Below are 19,358 nucleotides of genomic sequence, written 5' to 3'. Positions count from 1 at the left end.
AAGAAAGAAAATTATCCTCTGAAGTTGAGTTAAAGCTGTACATGAAAGCACTAGCAAGGACCAGAAACAAGCCCGCTGTGTGCTCTGTGTGGTGGTGACATTAATGTATGTTCATGTGTGAGAAAAGGAAACGGCTCTCCAGGGCTCTGGGAAAAAAAAGTATAGGATAAAGAAAGTGGTGGAGGGAAGAGGGAATGAGAGCAGGACAGGGTCCAGAGGGCTGCATTTTTAATTTCCTTTGTAATTTGTGTTTTTAACAGTCAATTGTTGTGCATTCATGGAGTAAATACATTTTTCTCTGCCTCATCAAGAGCTATTGTGCTCATAAATCCATTTTTCTTGGCATGTCATAAATCAGTCCAACCCAAGGAACTTTTTTTCTTGAAGGCTCAGTTTTAAGTCTTAAAGAACAAGACTTGACAACTCTCCTCTCTCTATAATAATGGAGAGACTCTAGTGGCTAACATAGCGTCATTGCTCTGACCACAGAGGAAAATATCTGAATGGGCCATGCCCTACTTCTTGCATCTTCAAACAGGATAAGTCTTTGAAACTTGTTGCTTTATGTAGCAACAAAATGGTGTGTGTGTGTGTGTGTGTAACAAAAAGACCACAGTGTGTGAGTCTCCTTCTACACTATTGGTTTCCAACCATCACAGAAAGTTTGCTAGATAGGCTGGGTTTACAAACAGTGCAGCCCAAGGGAGGGGGAACAATTGTTCCTATGCAATTAACTCTTCAGAAAAGCCCCCTAAAGTCCTGTTAGCAAGGCGGTTGCAGGCAGGCAGGAGTAATCCAACACACTGGCTACTGGCTCCTTACTGAAATGTGAGAACAAAGAAGGCTTTTAGCCCTCTATAGCCCAAATCACAGCAAGCTGCACCTCCCCTAGATCACCACTCAGCAATTAGGACTGCTAACTCAAGTCTGTGTGTGTATGTGACTGTGTGTAGAACACACTAGAGCCTTTTTTTTATATGATGTCTCTCTTCTTCTCTCGCTCTCCTTCTCTCTCTTCCTCTATGTGTAAAGCCAGCCATTAGCCAGGTGAGACTGGAACCCATTAGCAGCAGTCTGGTCGAATGCAGCAGCCTTTCTCTTTCATTACCTGTGTGTTTATCACTTGAGCCATCAATCTCTGCTCTCATCTTGTGTCATTTAACAGCTCTACCAACCAATCAAGCCCTAAGGGGAAACTTTAAATGCCTCACCAGACAAAGAAATACTTCATGAAAACAGATGCTGCAGTGTGGACAGGTGATGCAAGACTATCTCATTCACTTTAAAGTGTTGACCAGACAGTTCCATTACTGGTACACATCCCAGATGGCCAGGATTATTGTTAGCTACACAGTGCTGCCTCCCAGCTTTTTGCCACTAAGCTTGTCACAATGTATGATTTACATTTTTTTCTTTAGTGTTTATCTGTATTTTAAATTTTCTTCCCATTGATTTTGGTGCAGTTTTTGGTTAACATGTATATTGTCCTGTCCTTAAGATGCTTGACTAGTCCTTTGCCATTGACAGATGTTTCATCATAAAGGTTAATGAATGTCAAACAAGGAAGTAGTGGTACAAGCGCACCACCAGTAATGTACAAAATGATAATGTACAAAATGTACACAAAGCTGCTTTTATAACATAACCTCATTCTTACTGGTTACACCTCAGGCTGATGTAGTGTGTGTTGTGTTAAAATCTATGCAGTTATCATGATTAAAACATGCCGCTTTGTTGTTTAAAGCTTTGGTTTTGGGCCTCTTTTCAAAAACTGAGAATCATTTTGAAGCAACATTAAGGCTGTGGAGAGGAGAGGCGGTTTGTAAATTGTTTTCCAGTGAGATGTGTGTGGTTGTCTGAAGCAGCAGGCAGTCATAATGATTTCCAAAGGGCCTCATCTGAGGGACCAGCCTGCTGAGTAGAGGACATCTCTGACTAATGAGCTGCTAAATATATCCCCCAGTCTCCTGTCTTGTGTTGCTTTTGCTTCTGCTTTTTTCTTTTTGTCATTTATTCACTCAATTTTTCTTAACGTGCATTAACTCCCAATGTTTTTGCCTACCTTTGTGAATTTCTGTTTTCTGTTTCATGTTTTTTTTGTTTGTTTGTTGTTGTTTTTTTTTTGGACTTTGCATTGTCAAGCTGTCACACCTTTATGTTAATCTCTTTCTGTCGTTGACTCTTTTTTTTCTATCGAAGTTCAGTCTCCTTTTTTTTCTGCCTTGTCTTTTTTCCCTCCTGTCTCGCCTTAACTTTGATGTGTGTTTTTCAGGCATACTGAAATGGTGTGGGCTGGGTTTTTTTTCCCTCCTTTTTTTTGTATCACACCGTTAGTCAACAGCAACATCCTGTTCAAACAAGTTCATCAGCTCACACATAAGGCTCCGAGCATCCCACACACATATGCTGAATCTGCCAATGGTTGAGACATCCAAGCTGTTTCAAACTGTGAGCAATCGTCATGAGCGCACATGACGTGGGTGCATCGTGCATCGTGAATGGTTTTCTGTGTAGCAGTATGGAAGGGTAAAATGGAACTCACACTTAATCTCATGAAAATGTCGGCAGGATCAAGCATTGCTGCAAAAGTGTTATCACTACTACAAATACTCTACATGGTTTAGGGAACGAAGCTGACCAGATTAGCTTTCACTGGACTAAGACAACTTATCTGTTCTGTTGTTGACTTGGACAGCAGCAGACAGTACAAACCGGTACACTGAAGTGGAGTCTTTACACATCTGCATGGAGCCTTGCACTACATGTTTGATAATGACCTTTATCTCATCAAGATCCTAGCTTAATGGAGGAACGGAAACTCTAGCTTGCCTTGAATATATGCAATGACTTTACAGTGTGCACAATCTGACACTGAGTTAACGTCGAGAAAAGTTCAGGAATTTGGTTTTAGTGATAGGGGCCAATGATCAGCTTTCTGCTGATTTGACCAACCCCCATAATATAATTGGAAAAACAATGTTATCTTGCTTTGTAGCTCAGTTGATCTCCGACACTGTTGGCAAATAAAGCTGCACTTCCTGTTGTTGCGTGTCAATGAGGCCTTCCAACGCATCGCCATTTGAAAGCTTTTACCATGAAGCAGAACAGCGGCTACAACTCCAAAACATAGAAAGATACTTGGCTATACAGAAATGTTTTTGTCCTTTTACCTCAGCAGTACCTCTTTTAATGGTACCTATCATGTTTCAGCCAAAACTGCAAAAGTGAAGTACATTGTAGATATGTGCAGTGTATGTTCAAGCCTCAACATGTGGAGCTGTGCCGAGGCAGTGAAAATGGGAGAATAATGCACTGCCTCGCCACACAAACCCTAACTGTTACCCTAACTGTTACTTCAGCTTTACTGCAACTCTTCCTTAATCTCCAGCTTTCATTTTAAAAAATCAACTGGTTTAATAACTAAATAACTTCTCCAAAGTGCATATTGGCTGCTCAAATACAGTCACTCTCATGCAGAAAAAATGGAAAGCAAGATAAAATTTGTCTGACAGATTTACTGTTATTGAGCCAAGGGGAAGGGCTGGGCTGTACATGTGCTATCCTGCTGCATGCGTGCCGCTTGTTGTCATGGGTGGAGGTGCTGTACAGCTGTTTCTCTTTAACCAACTGAAATGCAGTTGGTTAAAGAGACTCTTATCTGATGTTCTTGCATAGAGAAATCAGAGAAATACCATCGCTTGATTTTGCACATGCTTTCAGTATTGAAAACGCTTCAGTATTATTTGTGTTTACTGTTTTGCAGGCCTGAGATGGGTTCTCACATAAAGCACATCCCCTTAGTCTCACCCTCTTGACACGGCTACTGACTTTGCAGTGAATGCATTGTACGAAACTTGGCTGTGGTCTCAGGAGAATGTCCCAATTACCAATCAGCATTTCCTGTCTATTTCTCATTATTTCGTGTTTCTTTTTCCTTCTTTTCTTTTGTCTTGTCTCATCGCTCAAACTTTAAACAGCCCATTAGTTGGAGTGTTGAGATATTTCGTGGCCAGTTGGCTTAGGTCCACTCTAATGCCCTCTGTGCTTATTACGTAATTTGTAAACAGCTCTCTGTGACAAACAGCAGCCAAATGGTGAAAGTGTTTGTTTATGCTACCCTGGAATCCATTTGGATAATTGTGTTAGCATTTACAGGAAGCCGGCTTGTGTATATCCTGAATATCATATTTTTGTATTTGCATATCTATTTGTATAGGTGTCTTCCATCTATCAGAGTCAAGAAATGTCTTTTAAAGTGCTTATTTTGTCTGACAAAGTGTGAGCCAACACACTTAGATTTAGAAATTATGTGTTTTTTTGGCTCTTCATTTTCATGCAATGAATTTGCTAAATATGTTTAAATTGAACAGCTGGGGCTTGCATTTGTAGGCTGAAGTTATTACTACTAGTTGTTTATGTCGCTGCGCTGGAGTCCCACAATTTAGTTTTGATAATGTATTTGGCACATTTAAAAATAACTAGAAACTTGTGACACTCTTAATGACTGGAGGCTTGGCTAACTTCTAAATATGAACAATTATTCTATTGTTTGTAAATGACTTATTTGTTGTTCATTGTTTTGTGCTTCCTCTTTGTGCTCTCATTCACAGTGCTAAAATGTAGTGTGGGTAAAGTTGCCCTCCTGGCCGCAGGGCCATTCAGGCTTTGAGTTTTATAACATAGCCGTTCATGTCCATAAATGGCTATGTTTTAGGTCTACCCAGCAGTATAAACTGTACTTTGTAATTGCCTTATGATGATACAATAGTTATCTCTCCTTCTCTTTCTGGACCACTTACTAATAATAAAATCAACCTGCGTTTCTCGCTTGAAACTCTGTTGTTTTGTTTTTACCCTTTTTTCAAGCTATTATGTTTCTATATTCTTAGAAATACATCATTTTATATTCAGTGTTTTCCATCAGGGATGTTTGGCCAAAGAAATCAATTTAAAACTAAAGACGAGACTGGAATCATTTTGTATTTATCGCTGTTTCATACGAGCCTGGAATTTTTTGGTCGTGAATCATTTTTGTCTGTGTTGAATACAGGCAGGAACATCTTTGCTTTATTACTCTATTCAGTAGGACTGACAGTAAGTGGAGATGTCATTATCAAGTTTATATTGCCCCTGATGTGTATGCAGTTTCTGAAATAGTTAGCCTCTGACATACTGAACACAATTCATTGCTTGCTAATATGTGAATTTAAAGTGCTGGCTGCTGTTTCTTTGTAACAGTTGTATCTCTGATTAGGAGATAAGGTTGCCTCTGCTATACACAGAACAAACAAAGGGTATAAATGGATCAGGCTTTACAGTAAATAGTCTATCGGAAAGTGTCTGGATTGTTCCCCGGGAAACCTTATGAGAAAATTAACTGATCGTTACAGCAGAGTAAACAGACTTGCAGTGTTTCTTCTTAGATTTGCCACAGACATCCTTTGACGTTCTTAGCTTGTTATTAAGAGTGTTTGGTAACAGTTTAAGGTTTTATGCTGAAGAAACATGAAACGGTGTATTGTCAGCTAAGTATGTTAAGTATATGGGCCAACTGTTACAAAAAATGTGAGGCACACATGGACAAGAAACAGCATACCACTTCTATCAGCAGAGCAGGCTGCAAGTGTTAAGAGGTGACACACACTCATGCTTGATGCCATTTGTCCACCCTCTCGGTGACTTGCTCAAGCAGTTGCTCTGTCTTCGTCCAGTTGGACTTCATTACGTTGGTGGTAAAAGCGAGGCTGCAACAGTGACTGCATTGTCTGAGTGTGGGTAACATTGTTTCTGTATTCCCTGCCTTTCTCTTTTTGACAGGTATAGGATACCATAATCCTGTATTACCCGATGTTGACATAACAGAAGTAAACATTTATTGTTCTTGCTAAGTCTTCCAGTGCTCTGCAGTACGACTGCTCCATTTATTCGTGCTTTCCCTCTAGCCCAGAGGTGTCAAACTCATTTCAGTTCATGGGTCAACACGGTGCAATTTGATCTCAGAGGAGCCAGACAAGTAAAATGAGTGCATTAAAAGATCCCTTCCTTTCATTGAAAAGATGTATAAGTTACTTGTGAAACCACTGAGATTTAATGAGCCATTCATTCACAAAACACCCTGAAATCTCTTAATAAAAATAAGTGCAGTTTTGTCAGTATGTCTCAGATTACAAAGCTGTTCAGTGGAATACACTGAACCCTTTGGCCATATGTTGGACATCTCTAGCTCTAGCCAGTGTGTTGTCTGTAATAAACTTGTGTCCTGTGCTTTTGCAGTGAACCTGTTAATGAAACAGCTCACGCAGGACTGAAAGGATGAGTTGGCCAGAAAAGAGCAGCCAGCTGCAGATTGAGCTTATGTCACGAGCACGAGTTTTATATAACATTTCTTTGCTATTATATCTCGTACACTGCTCTCAGCAGTGGCTCTGCTACTATTAAAACACCAGCATGCCAGCTCTGGTGAGCAGGGTTGGTGGTGATTTCACCCTGACTTTCACCTTCAACAAATGTTCCAGGCTCAGCATTCATACCTCTTCAGGCTGTTAAGCTCACACTGTTGAAATATGATCAACCCACAGTTGCACTGACACTGCTTTGGTTAGGGGGGGGGGAGGGGGGGTTGTGTGTGTGTGTGTGTGTGTGTGTGTGTGTGTGTGTGTGTGTGTGTGTGTGTGCCTGAACACATGCACGTGTATGTAGAAGGGGTCCCACACACTCTTTTGTTTTCCTCTGAAAGCTGAGAAGAAGGAATGTCTGCCTCCCAGCTGTCCTCAGCAATGAGGGTAACAGCAGAGCGAAGGGGGAGCTCACTATTCGCCTCCTCTAACATCCTCCCATCTGTTACATGGAGGCTGAGAGTGAGTGTGTGTCTGTATGTTGAGGTCACACAATAGGGGTACTCCCCCTTGCCCTTACCCTTAGTCGCCTTGGCCTCTCATGCATATTTAACCCTTTAGATGCAAAGTTGTCTGTTGCCCTATTCAGAGGCACGCTGCTTAAATCTGTCACTGTGCCCCATCCCTCAATGAGCAGGAACAATGGGATGTATTGGCAGCACACGTGGCTTGCTAAATGCATTGCAACAGCAGGGGGGTAATGGGTGTGGAGGGGGAGGATGCCTCTACCTGCTTAGAGGCGATGCAGCGTGGGTTAGTTGCTCTGGGGTGCAGCTGCAGGAAGATAAGTGGCGACTGGATGGCTAAGTTTTCTGCAAAATGCTCCTTTGGAGGCTGGCAGCTGTTTGACTCATGTTTTCTGGCAAGTTTCCTGTTTACCCTACAAATGACAACGTTGGCTTTGGCAGCAGTGTAGATAACCAATAGTGGTTGGCCTTGGAGAAAAACAAGTATAGCCTGACTGATGCTGGATCAGGGGATGGGGGTCGGGGGAAGCTGTGTTTATACATAGGGAGTAAAAATTCAGATTCTGATTGATATTTACACATCCAACCCCTTATCCAACTTAGGATTGGCCACCAGCTAAAAATAGACGTGCGCGTGTGTTATGAGATTCAGCCAAAGTAGCTTTAGTTTTTATCGACAATAAGGTTGATAACAGAAGTAGTGAAGATGATGCTGTCGTTGATTATAGTGGAGCTGGAGTCTCTTCAGAGGGAAACAAATAGACAGCGCTGCAACTCACAGTTTTCTCGAGCTAACAATAGCAACGCTCGTTACTATAAACACAATCAAAGCCTTTGAGGCGAGGAAAACTGATCTAGTTCTGGACAAATGTTAGCTTGGACAGCTCTCACCACAGGGATAAAATGTATGTGCAAGACACCTTGTGATATACCTGCAACCTCTGCTTACATAGTGAGTAGACTGCTTGTATTTGTGAGTACTCAGGCTATTGTATAAAGGCAACATCACCTCCCTTTTCTTCATCCTCCACCTCCCTCCTTTCTTATGTTCTTCCATCTTCCAGTTAAAGCTCAGGACATTGATCAGCAGCACCTTAAAAAATGTGTTTCATGCTTTTAGATTTCAGCTGTGTTTGAAATTTATTCCAATGCTACAGTAATAGAAGTTCACTGTTTTTTTTTTAAATATTTTTTTCTTTAGTTTCATTTCCAATATTTTTTCTTTTTCATTTTTTGTGCTCTTTCTTTCTCTTTAAGCCCAGCCTTTACATATTCTAAGTGGAGTATGATTTGAGTAGGACTGTGTGTTTCAGTGTATCAGGGTTTTTAGTACAACAGGACACTGCTATTATCTGTCGCTCACATAACAAGCATCGGATGTTACATATCACCCACCTAGGTCGGCGTACTCGTTGTGTCACTGTATACTGTGTGAGATGTCTCTCTGCTTTGCTTGAATGTGTGTGAAAGAATAAGTATTACACATAGGATGTTGTGTCACATTATGCAGAAGCAATGACTCATCTAATAACTTCTAATAAAGGCAGCGTTTATCACAGCCGGAGACTTTAATAAGGGAAACCTGAAGAAAGTCTCACCAAAACTCCATCAACACATCCTTTTCAACACACGTGGAAACCGGCAACTCGACCACTGTTACACCTCTTTCCGGGATGCGTACAAAGCCCTCCCCCGCGCCCCATTCGGCCAATCAGATCACTGCTCCATCCTGCTCCTGCCCGCCTACAGGCAGAAGCTGAAACAGGAAGCTCCAACCCGGAGGGCGGTGCACTGTTGGACGGACCAATCGGAGTCTGCGCTGCGGGACTGTTTTGATCACGCGGACTGGGAAATGTTTCACGTGGCCGCCAGAGACATTGATGAATACACAGACTCAGTCTGTGGATTTATCAGGAAATGCGTGGAAGATGTCGTCCCATCCAGAACAGTCAAATCCTTCCCAAATCAAAAACCCTGGATTAACGGAGATGTTCGCGCGGCACTGGCGGCACGGAACACCGCCTTTGCCTCCGCGAACACATCGGACTACAAACACGCACATTACCAACTCCGGAAGACGATCAAAGCAGCCAAACGTGAGTACAGGGACAGGGTGGAACAACAGTTTGACAACCCTCGGAGTATGTGGCAGGGACTAAACACGATCACAGACTTTAGAGGGAAAACCAGCACACCGCAGACCACGGCCTCTCTGTGTGAGGATCTAAACGTATTCTACGCTAGATTCGACACAGCGAACACCATGAGACCGGACAGTGTGCGCACCGCGGATGACGTCAGTGCGCACACTGTGTCTGAGGAGGATGTGCGGAAGTGCTTCAGGAAGGTGAACGCACGCAAAGCTACTGGTCCGGACGGGATTCCCGGCCGCGTCCTCAGGTCATGCGCGGCTCAGCTGGCTGGAGTGTTCACGCACATCTTCAACCTTTCCCTCTCTCTGTCTGTAGTCCCAGCCTGCTTCAAAATGGCCACCATCGTCCCTGTACCCAAATCCTCCACCATCTCCTCATTGAACGACTGGCGACCTGTAGCCCTGACCCCCATCGTAAGCAAATGCTTCGAGAAGCTGGTCAGGGACTTCATCTGCTCTGCACTACCCGACTCACTGGACCCTCTACAGTTTGCATACCGCCACAACAGGTCCACTGATGATGCCATAGCCCTGACACTACACACTGCCCTGTCACACCTGGAGAAGAGAGACACGTATGTGAGAATGCTGTTTGTAGATTACAGCTCAGCATTCAATACCATCGTTCCCTCGAAGCTGGACAGGAAACTGCAGGATCTAGGACTGAGCAGCTCCCTCTGCAGCTGGATCCTTAGCTTCCTGTCTGACAGACGCCAGGTGGTCAGACTGGGCAGCATCACCTCATCCCCCATTACACTGAACACTGGTGCTCCACAGGGGTGTGTACTGAGCCCTCTCCTGTACTCACTCTACACCTACGACTGCACAGCCACTAACAGCTCCAACATCATTGTGAAGTTTGCGGACGACACTACAGTGGTGGGTCTTATCACCAATGGTGATGAGACGGCTTACAGGGAGGAGGTCAGCGCCCTGACCCACTGGTGTCAAGACAACCATCTCACCCTCAACGTCGCAAAGACAAAGGAGTTGATAGTGGACTTCCGGAGGTGCAGAGAAGTACACACCCCCATCACCATCAACGGCGCTGCTGTGGAGAGAGTGAGCAGCTTCCGGTTCCTTGGCGTACACCTGGCTGAGGATCTTACGTGGTCAGTACACACAAACAAAACAGTGAAGAAGGCGCAGCAGCGCCTCTTCTTTCTCAGGAGACTGAAAAGATTCGGCATGAGCCCCCGCATCCTCAGGACCTTCTATCGCTGTGCCATTGAGAGCATCCTCACTGGATGCATCACCACCTGGTATGGCAACAGCACCGCCTACAACTGCAAAGCTCTCCAGCGAGTAGTGCGGTGCTCTGAACGGATAATTGGAGGTGAGCTTCCCTCCCTCCAAGACATCTACAGGAAGCGGTGCCTGAGGAAAGCGGGGAGGATCATCAAGGACTCCAGTCACCCCAGCCATAAACTGTTCAGACTGCTTCCATCAGGAAGGAGGTTCTGCAGCATCCGGTCCCGTACCAGCAGACTGAGAGACAGCTTTTTCCATCAGGCCATCAGACTGCTGAACACGTCATAGACACCTCAGCTTCACTACTGGAACTTCAACATTATGCACTCCACACTGTATATAAATGCCACTTGTTTTGCACATATTCAACTCTGTATATTTTATATATTTTATTATTATTATTATTACTTTATTTTATTTTTTTACTATTTAATTTGTAAAAATGTGTATACACACACACACACACACACACACACACACGTAGGAAAATATTTAGTATACACATCCAGAAATGCATACACTATTATATATTGTACATATATTTATTAGTTTCAGGTTGGCCATTCTTGTATTTTGCTCGTTTGTGTTGTTGTGTTTGCACATCTCTGTTGCTTGTGGGGCTCGCACACAAGAATTTCACTCGCATGTGCTGTGCCAGTGTGCCTGCACATGTGATGTGACAATAAAAAGTGATTTGATTTGATTTGATTTGATTCTAGTTTCGTGCCTACATGACCAAATTATGAAATGCTTTCACTGTCATGACTTCACAATAATAGGGTTTTTCCCAACATGTGGAAACCACTAAAGATGTGTTATCCTCCCACCAGATGAAAATAACCAAGACGCTGAAAATTTTTTGACCTTTTTAAGTGGAGTTTAATTTACTAAAGCATGGAATACATTTGATTAGCAAATGGCCAAAAATGCCAGGAAAATACACAGACTTCTGTTGCGTAAGGCACCCTAGACCAATTGATGTAATTATGTGCAGACCAGTCATGTTTATGAGGTCCATTATAAACCAGGAAAAATCTTTTACAAATACCAAATTTGGTAAAGTCAAAACTTTTACTGACCAGTTTTCTGTCAGTAATCATTTTAGTAATATTTTTACTTTTGGTAGACCTTTCACAATGACCACACTGTCAATTTTTTATTCTTTTTGGATATTTAAAATGAATCATAACAGATTTTACCAATGGTAGAAATGAGTTGGCGAGACCACTAATTCTTTCCAATGCTACCCTCAACACAGGCTCTGGTGTACTGTACTGTACTCTAATAACAACAGCTTGGCTAAAAATCCCACGGATTAGCAGGAGAGACAGGGGAACGTGGCAAAAAACAAAAAAACACCCATCCCAAAAATGACAGCAACGTCGTCAGAAACAACAACAACAGAGGACTTGGAGGGAGGCCGAAAAATGAACAAAAACATATTTACACAGCCAAAGAGAGCATCATCATCCCTTCGGTTTTGAGCTTAATCCAATGCACCCCCCCCCCCCCCCCCCATAGCATATATCCATGCACACAAATTCCCTCGCTCCCTGACACACTTAAACATGCCCACTGGAAAACACACCCTCTTTTATGGCCCATTGTTGCATAGAACAACCAGACAGTTGGCTACAGAAGTCATCAGTATCTGATTTGCTTTAGAGCACACCCAGCTTGTAATGGAGGATAATTAGAAATTTAATTTGCTGGGGCAAAGAGGGCTCAAATCCTTTTTCCCACTTCTGTTTTCCTCAATCCATTCCCCACCCCCTCCAGCTCTTAGCAGACTGACTACCATCAGTAACAGATGGGAAAAGGGAGATATTCACAGCCCGTCCGACACTTTAGAGCAAGGCAGGCGATATTAACGCCCCCCGTGGTCTTAGTCTCCTAGAGCATAGCCTTAAGGCGCTGAATGTTGGGATTAGCATTCAGCCTCATGGGTGCCCTGTGTGGGCCCAGTCCTCCCAAATGTTTCCCCAACCTTTTAGCAACTAAGCTCTTTCGTCAGCTTACAACTGCGTTCTTAGATTTATTCTAATATTTTAACCTTTTCACATGTTTGTTTTATTTAACTCAATATGGTAAATGTTGGAGCATAATACTGCTGGGGTCTTCAGTGGATAATGAAGGCAAGTAGGGGATAATCTGTTGGCCACATCCTTAAACACAAATGTATTTGTACAAATGTATTATTTTTTTTGAAATTCTATAAGTGTGCTTTTTACACTTGTTCCTTCCACTGGCTTTTACAAGGCACTTGTGACTCTCCTTTAGTCATTGTTGTTTTTCGACATTTCTCAAAAACCTGCTCTCTTGAGCAAACTCTTAACATCAGACCAGCGAGAGAACAGCTTGTGTTTAACTGTGACTCATTCCCTTCTTCATAAGCACAAAACGTGGTGTGCTGAAATCCACTCTGGCATTGCTTAGTGCTTTAATCATTTTTCCTAGTGTGTGCTTTCAAAGCTAGTATTCAATTTAGGCTGAGAGGCTGATGGAAAAGGGGGAAACAGCAAGGTTATACATTATCTTTACCACTGCACCATCTCTGGGCACCAAACGAGTGTTTATTCTTTCCTTTAACAGCCTCTATCCGTTTTTGCTTGTCCGATCCATGGTGTGGTATGAACTGAAGACTCATCTCCCCATTGCTGTAGTGCAGAGCCTCTCCCTCACACTTATGACTGTTAGTTGACACTTACCTGCCGCAACATGTCTCATTGTGGATTGTGATTGCTCAGAGCCATCATGTTCCACGGTAATGACGTATTTCTGCGCTCTTCCTTCTCTCGCTCTTCCTCCCTTCTCCTCCTGTTCTGTTTATCTCATGATGAGTGCATATTCCTGTCAGTATTTTATGATTTTACTGCTTCTCGTTATTTTCTTTACCGCTTCTAAACGTCACCTCTATCTTCTTTGGTAATTTTCAGAAGTACTTCTTTTCCCCATCTGTGCTCTTTTTGCAGTTGAATATAATTATATATTTGACCCTCAGGTAGGCTCAAACTAGTTTTGACAAGTACAGTCCCATGAGGGTATGGGTTTAAGTCAAATTTCTTCACTGCTCCACTTCCTTTTGACGTTTCTTTATTTTCCAGATCTTTTTCATCATTTTCACTTTTTAAGCTGTCATCCATTTGAGTTTCTCTATTCCCAAAGGATCCAGTAAGGGAAAAAGTGCGTGTGTGTGCATGTGTATTTTACCCATACCTGAGTCCATGTTAGCACTATAATGCAACACAGAATTACTTTTATTATCACTTGAACAGCTAAGTAATTTCATAGCACCGTTTTAATAGTTTTGTCTTAAGCTTTATACGAGAACCTTCCTGAGACCAAAGCTGACATATTGAAAAAAAGATACATTTACAGTCTTTTCCACAAATTCTTACTTGTGTTGTTCAATCTGGGTAGATAATAGAGGTATCTGATGCTGTTTAAATCATCCTTACAATAGTACAGGGAACCACACTGTGTTCCTCTGCAGTTTGTAAAAATATTCTGGGCTGTTTCTGTCGTGACAAGCAAAGGCTTGTCACTGATTTTCTTTGTGAATGCTAGTCTTGGTGTAGCAGATGCAAATGAAAACTCCAATAATGGAACTCTCACAGAGCTCATATGCAGTTCAGGTTTTTCCTGCCTTGACTGAAAGCACTTAGTTTGCTGGGCTTCTTAATGGAGCAGAAGTTCCCACATTGCCATGCATTTCATTGCCTACGGGGTTCATTCAGACTGGCCTGACTTCAGTAAACTGTGTGACCTGAACAATCTAAGCCTGTCATTGGAACAGTTTCTTACTGCCCTGTCAGCTAACACCATGATCATGCAGGAGCCTTGTTGACTTACCAACAACATAAACAAAAGTGTATGTGCTTAAAGTTACAAGAAGAGCGAGCCTCTCATTCTTCACTCACAAGTATTATACATGATTTGAGATAAAGCCAGATTAAACTCATTCTCTGGTCTCTTCTGTGTTTTTCGGCTCATTATTTTTTATCAAGCAGCACATTTAAATACAGTATGCAGTCTGAACTCATTACTATAGAATAAAGAGAGAGAACAGAGGAAGCCTTTGTTGTAATAGGTTTAAGGTATTGGCATTGTGCATCTTTTTTTTTAAATCTGTCTTTGTTGAAGAATAGCATTAACTCAACTTACATTAATATGCAGATGCATATTCAGATGCATTTGTATCTGAAGCAGTCCTGCAGATAAGAAAACATTCAAAAGAACAAAAGGATGAATGCAATTACCACTGATCTGTCTTCTGCACTGCTATTGACTACCTTGCAGTGCACCACAAAAGATCAAAACAGTGGCTAAAGGCTGTTGCCCCAAAATGCCCCCTCAGGCCTTTTTTTTGTTCCCTGCTGCCTTTCAGCCCAGGGTCATTAATTCATCACCTTACCACCTCCGTTACTACCATCCTTTACTCAGAGGTCCTTTAATCACCCACAAGCAGTTCAGGGACCGAGTCATGGTGTCAAATGGCATCCTGAAATAAGTGCAGACAGTGTTTGTATGTGTAGGAGAAAGCGTGACTGTGTGTGAGTGTGAACACTTGATACTACTTTAACACACAAAGCTTGGCATTTCTTGTAAGGAAACTCCAGCTCATTGTTAGGGTCTGATTATTACTGGTAATCTCTTTCAGTACATTAAGGCAGCTCTTTAAATATCTCTTTACAGATCCTGCCTATCAAAGCCAACATGTTTGTGTCTGTTTGGATTGTAGATTTTAATTTAGGTAGCTGCTGTAATCATGTTTTTGAACTTGAGATTCAGGATGGATCATCTAATTACATTTTGAGATGTGTGTTCTGTATTAAATCTGTGTACTATAGAAGCTAACTAGAGCATAATTAGTATTTGATTAAAAAACTAAGCAATCAAGAAAATGAATGTAGGAGCAATTATATTAAAACCAAATGAGATGTTTCAGTAAAACCAAATGTGAAACATTTGTGCGTTTCTTTGTCTTACATCATCTTTGACTTTTGGAGACTTGACAGGGTGCAGCTGCTAATCTGGTGATATCATCTGTCCTTTTGGGAAACTTTAATCAGCATTTTTCAGGGTGCTATGTTCTAAATAGTTAGTTATTCAAGATAATAACAATGTTATCTTGAGCTTAAGCCATAATGAAAAATAATTGCTAGCTTCTGCTGATAAAATTAGATGATTTGAAAGTAAAGAGGGTTTAATGTCAACCTCATTATCTTCAATTTTATATCTAAAACTGTACTTATAATTTTAGAATATACATACAATAATGTTATGGTAACTGCATGTTTTGTTCTGCTCAAAACACCCAAACACACACACCCACGAGCTCAGGGTGTGCCTTGTTTCTGGGTGTTGACTTTGTGTGTGTGTGTGTGTGTGTGTGTGTGTGTGTGTGTGTGTGTGTGTGTGCGCGTGCGCATGTTTGTTGTGTATGAGTAGGCACTCGCACATTTAGAGTGTTTGCATTTAATCTTGTGCTGCCAGCTTAGAGCGGCATTTCTCTACGGAGATTACAGGATGTTCGAGGCACTGCTGTGGAAATAGTCTCTCTTTCAATCTCTATACACACACACACACACACACAAGAGGCAAGACAAAGTGCCTGTTTGTGGTGTTGGTGTGTTTGTTTATGTCAAGCAAGTGATAAAGCACTGCATTAGACCTTGGCTAATATGATTTTATAAGTACTCAGACCAGGGATTAAATAATGAGCCATATGGTCATTAGCGCTGATGGCATTATTAATGTTTTTGTGTTGAGTGTTTAATTTTACTTGTTAGTAAAAAAAAGCCACAACACAGTGTATAATTCAAATCAATAAATCAGACAAATATGATGTACGGATTAAAAGACAAAAAAAAATCCTTCACTTATTATGACAAAATTAATTTATACATTATTGCCCAAAGGGGTTTAAGTGTTTATTGGAAAAATACCCGACCTCCCTCCAAATGGGTCACATGGGTGGTAATAAAAATGTATGTGTATGATCCGCATATCTTTTTTCAGTCATACCGAAAGCAAAGTCAGTCTCCTGCTGTCTCAATTTACACAGGTGTTGCAATGTTGATGTCAGATCGGCTGGATTTACAGGCTCTGCTCTCGCCAGTACCAGCTCTTGTTGCCTGCATGTATTAACATGGCAGTGGGAGTGCAGCACAAATTCACTCTAACACGCACAAGACGCAAAGAGCAGTTGCTGTGTCACTGCAGTATGTATGTGTGATATATGGAGCACAGGAAGGTGGATCAAAGCTCGATTAACTTTAGGTCTTCTGACTCATCTTGTGTTTATTGGCTGGCTTAGAGCTTCAAGTCTGTCATTAGCACGGAGCAAATGAGCCTCGCTAAAGACTCTGTCTCTCTGCCAGACAGATAGAACCAATGTTAGCGTGGGCTGAAAACGGTTTAATGAACAGCAAATAATCAAGAGAAATTAGATCTGTATGAAGCTCCTTGTGACATTTTAATCCACTGTAGGCTCTTGAGGTATTCTCTAAGATGCACAGCACGGCTGTCTCCACCTAACTTGTCATGTTGATACAGTGCTTCTCTCTTGCTGTTGTAAAAGCAGCCTAGTTTCAAGTAACAATACCACAGAGCTTTAATTATAAGCTCAACCTGTCAATTTGACAGAGGCTCCCTCTGAAAAGTTGTTTGACCCTGTGGCAGTCGCCTGCAGGGGAGACCAAGATGCAGTTTATGTCAGAGTAATGAAAGGACAGCACTATATTCCAGCAGCATTAATCTACCACTAAAATTTTAGTCAACGGAAAATGGGTCCCTGTTAAACTTTGATGGAGTCGGACAGAACACAAACTGTTTAATTCATAAATTTGGCACAATAATGGTAAATTATTCTTCAGATAACCCAGCAACTTCTCAGTCAAACACTTCCTGTTTCCTTGTAAGCCCTATAAATTGGAAAATTCTACATGAATTGATCCTTAAGATGTACATCATTTCCAGAAGGAGTTTCAGCTTCATTTAGTTACATAATTTATAATCGCTTTATATGGATCAAGATCCCAAATTGGATGCTGGCCTGCAGCTGGCAGTTCCCTAAGTAAGTGAGGGGAAGAGTTCTCAGATCCTGTTTACGTCTTGCTCAGAAGAGGTTCTCCACTGACAACTTAAGCAGCCCACTAATAATTATTTCTTTGACTTGTTTTTGTATCTTCAGGTTGTCAGCACCCACCTGGTGTGCAGCACGGATACCTGCTGAACCAGACTGAATCCAACCGGGGCTCTTTCCCACCTGGCACTGTGTTAGTGTATGGCTGCGAGTCTGGATACATTGCCGAGTCTGGATCCAGATCCATCGTGTGTACCACTTCTGGAACCTGGTCCCAACAACTGCTACGCTGCATCAAAAACAATGGTAAATAAGCTTCAAACATGCAAATATACCTGTGATAAAGCAGACAAGCAATGCAATTTAGTGTTTTTAATGCGACTTCAAGTAGCGTACTGTCAATTTTGTGGTCAAAATCCACATTTTTAGCTGATTTTGCACATAAGAAAGGCACTTTTCTTTATGCTGATAAAACGCGCAAATTATTTTTTAATATTGCGTATGCACTTATGTAGGCAGGGCTGGGAGGATGTGTATGGATATTTGTATTGCTGTCATACATATTTGTATTTTATAGTTTATTTACTCTTAATGTCTTCCCTATAAGGCGACTTTTATTACTTCTAACATTGATCACGTGCTCATAAGAGACATGGCTGTACCAGATCTGAAGTGTCAGACCTCTTTAGAAAATTTAGCTTAATTCTGAGAACTCAAGCCAAAGGAATTAAATAAGTACACATGTAGTAAATAACAGTGAACACATTTTCAACAACAAACATAAAATCTCTATTGCCTGTCTCTCTCTCCAGTATGTTCACTCCCTACCCAACCAGAAAACGGGGGCTACCGTTGTCATCCGACTCACTGCAGCCCTCTGATTGAAGGCACCGTCATCGAGTATTTCTGCGCCGAGGGTTACGCTCTGAAGGGAGAGTACAAGTTCCTCACCTGTCGGAATGGCGAGTGGGACCGTCCCATGCAGATTAGCTGCCGACTCACAGAAGGTCTGCCATCTCAGCTAATCTCTGTTAGCTGTTATAGCTCTCTTCATGAGCATGCATAACCAGTTGCAGATATGTTAAAATCAGCAGATCACATTCTCACTTCCTCTACGTCTTGTTTTGTCCTCTCAGAGAAGGAACCGAGTTCTCCACTGGGTACACCTGCTCTGTCTATTGTGATAATCACAGCCGGCTCTGTGGCATTCGTCCTGCTTTTAGTGGTGCTGTTTGTTCTTGTACAACCAAAGCTCAAGTCTATTCATCACAACAGGTAAGACACATAAACTTTGCTGCAGTCTCACACCAGCAAATACTTCACGATAAAAAATTAGTTGGATATGTTGCTGATAACAAAAACGCCGCTTCTACGCAGTCGTGTAGTTTCTCAATCGACTGAAGGCATTTTTAGTTGTGGTTTCATAAATTTCAGGACCTTATGTAACATTTTAGAGGGTATTTTCTAAGACAATTGAATAAATTGTGTTCATATCCTTGTTGCAAAACATAGTTGCTCATCTCTTCTTAATGGACTCCATTGTAAAGCTGGTTTCAGGGAAGTTGCTCCTCCGAAAACATCAATAAAATTGGCCAGTAAAGTGTGATTACTTGAAATGACATCAGGCTTTAGATTTAGTCACATTTTACAGCCCGGTAAAGACTTTTCAGCCTCTGTGTGGCTCTGTTTGTGTTTTGTTTGTTGAAAATATATATATCATATCAGTCTTACATGGAAACTTTCGGAAGCTTAACCTTTGTGCCATAAATGAACACAATCTTTCTGTGACACACCCATCATTCAGACGTTTTGGTTGGCTCGAATCATAAAAAGTTTATGTTTGACTAGTTGCGCAGGTTAGCATTTCTTGAATTCCTTAGTAATGAAACATAACCTATGTTATGAGTTACTGCCATCTGCGTAACTAACCAGCTGTGGTTTCAGCTTGAACATGGACTTGGTTTGGTGATTCACCTGGTTCACACTTTTCATTCTTTCTTCATGTC

The 19,358-nt window shown here is 41.8% G+C and overlaps 1 protein-coding gene across 1 annotated transcript in view; it reads left to right on the top strand.

Annotated features, from left to right (window-relative positions):
• The window catches only part of susd6 (sushi domain containing 6), a 34,017-nt gene that overhangs the window by 11,308 nt on the left and 3,351 nt on the right, over positions 1-19,358 (top strand). Inside the window, exons 3-5 of the mRNA XM_085247520.1 lie at positions 17,461-17,658; positions 18,165-18,359; positions 18,489-18,627. Of these exons, the coding sequence (XP_085103646.1) occupies positions 17,461-17,658; positions 18,165-18,359; positions 18,489-18,627 (532 nt within the window). The remainder of the gene's footprint in view (positions 1-17,460; positions 17,659-18,164; positions 18,360-18,488; positions 18,628-19,358) is intronic.

Source organism: Mchenga conophoros, linkage group LG15, assembly GCF_057382185.1.
Source record: "Mchenga conophoros isolate Kocher_MC1m ecotype Shallow Benthic linkage group LG15, M_conophoros_male_GT1.1, whole genome shotgun sequence".
In the NCBI taxonomy this organism is placed as follows: domain Eukaryota; kingdom Metazoa; phylum Chordata; class Actinopteri; order Cichliformes; family Cichlidae; genus Mchenga; species Mchenga conophoros.
The sequence above is the reverse complement of the archived record's forward strand: the minus strand, read 5'-3'. Positions and strand labels throughout refer to the sequence as shown.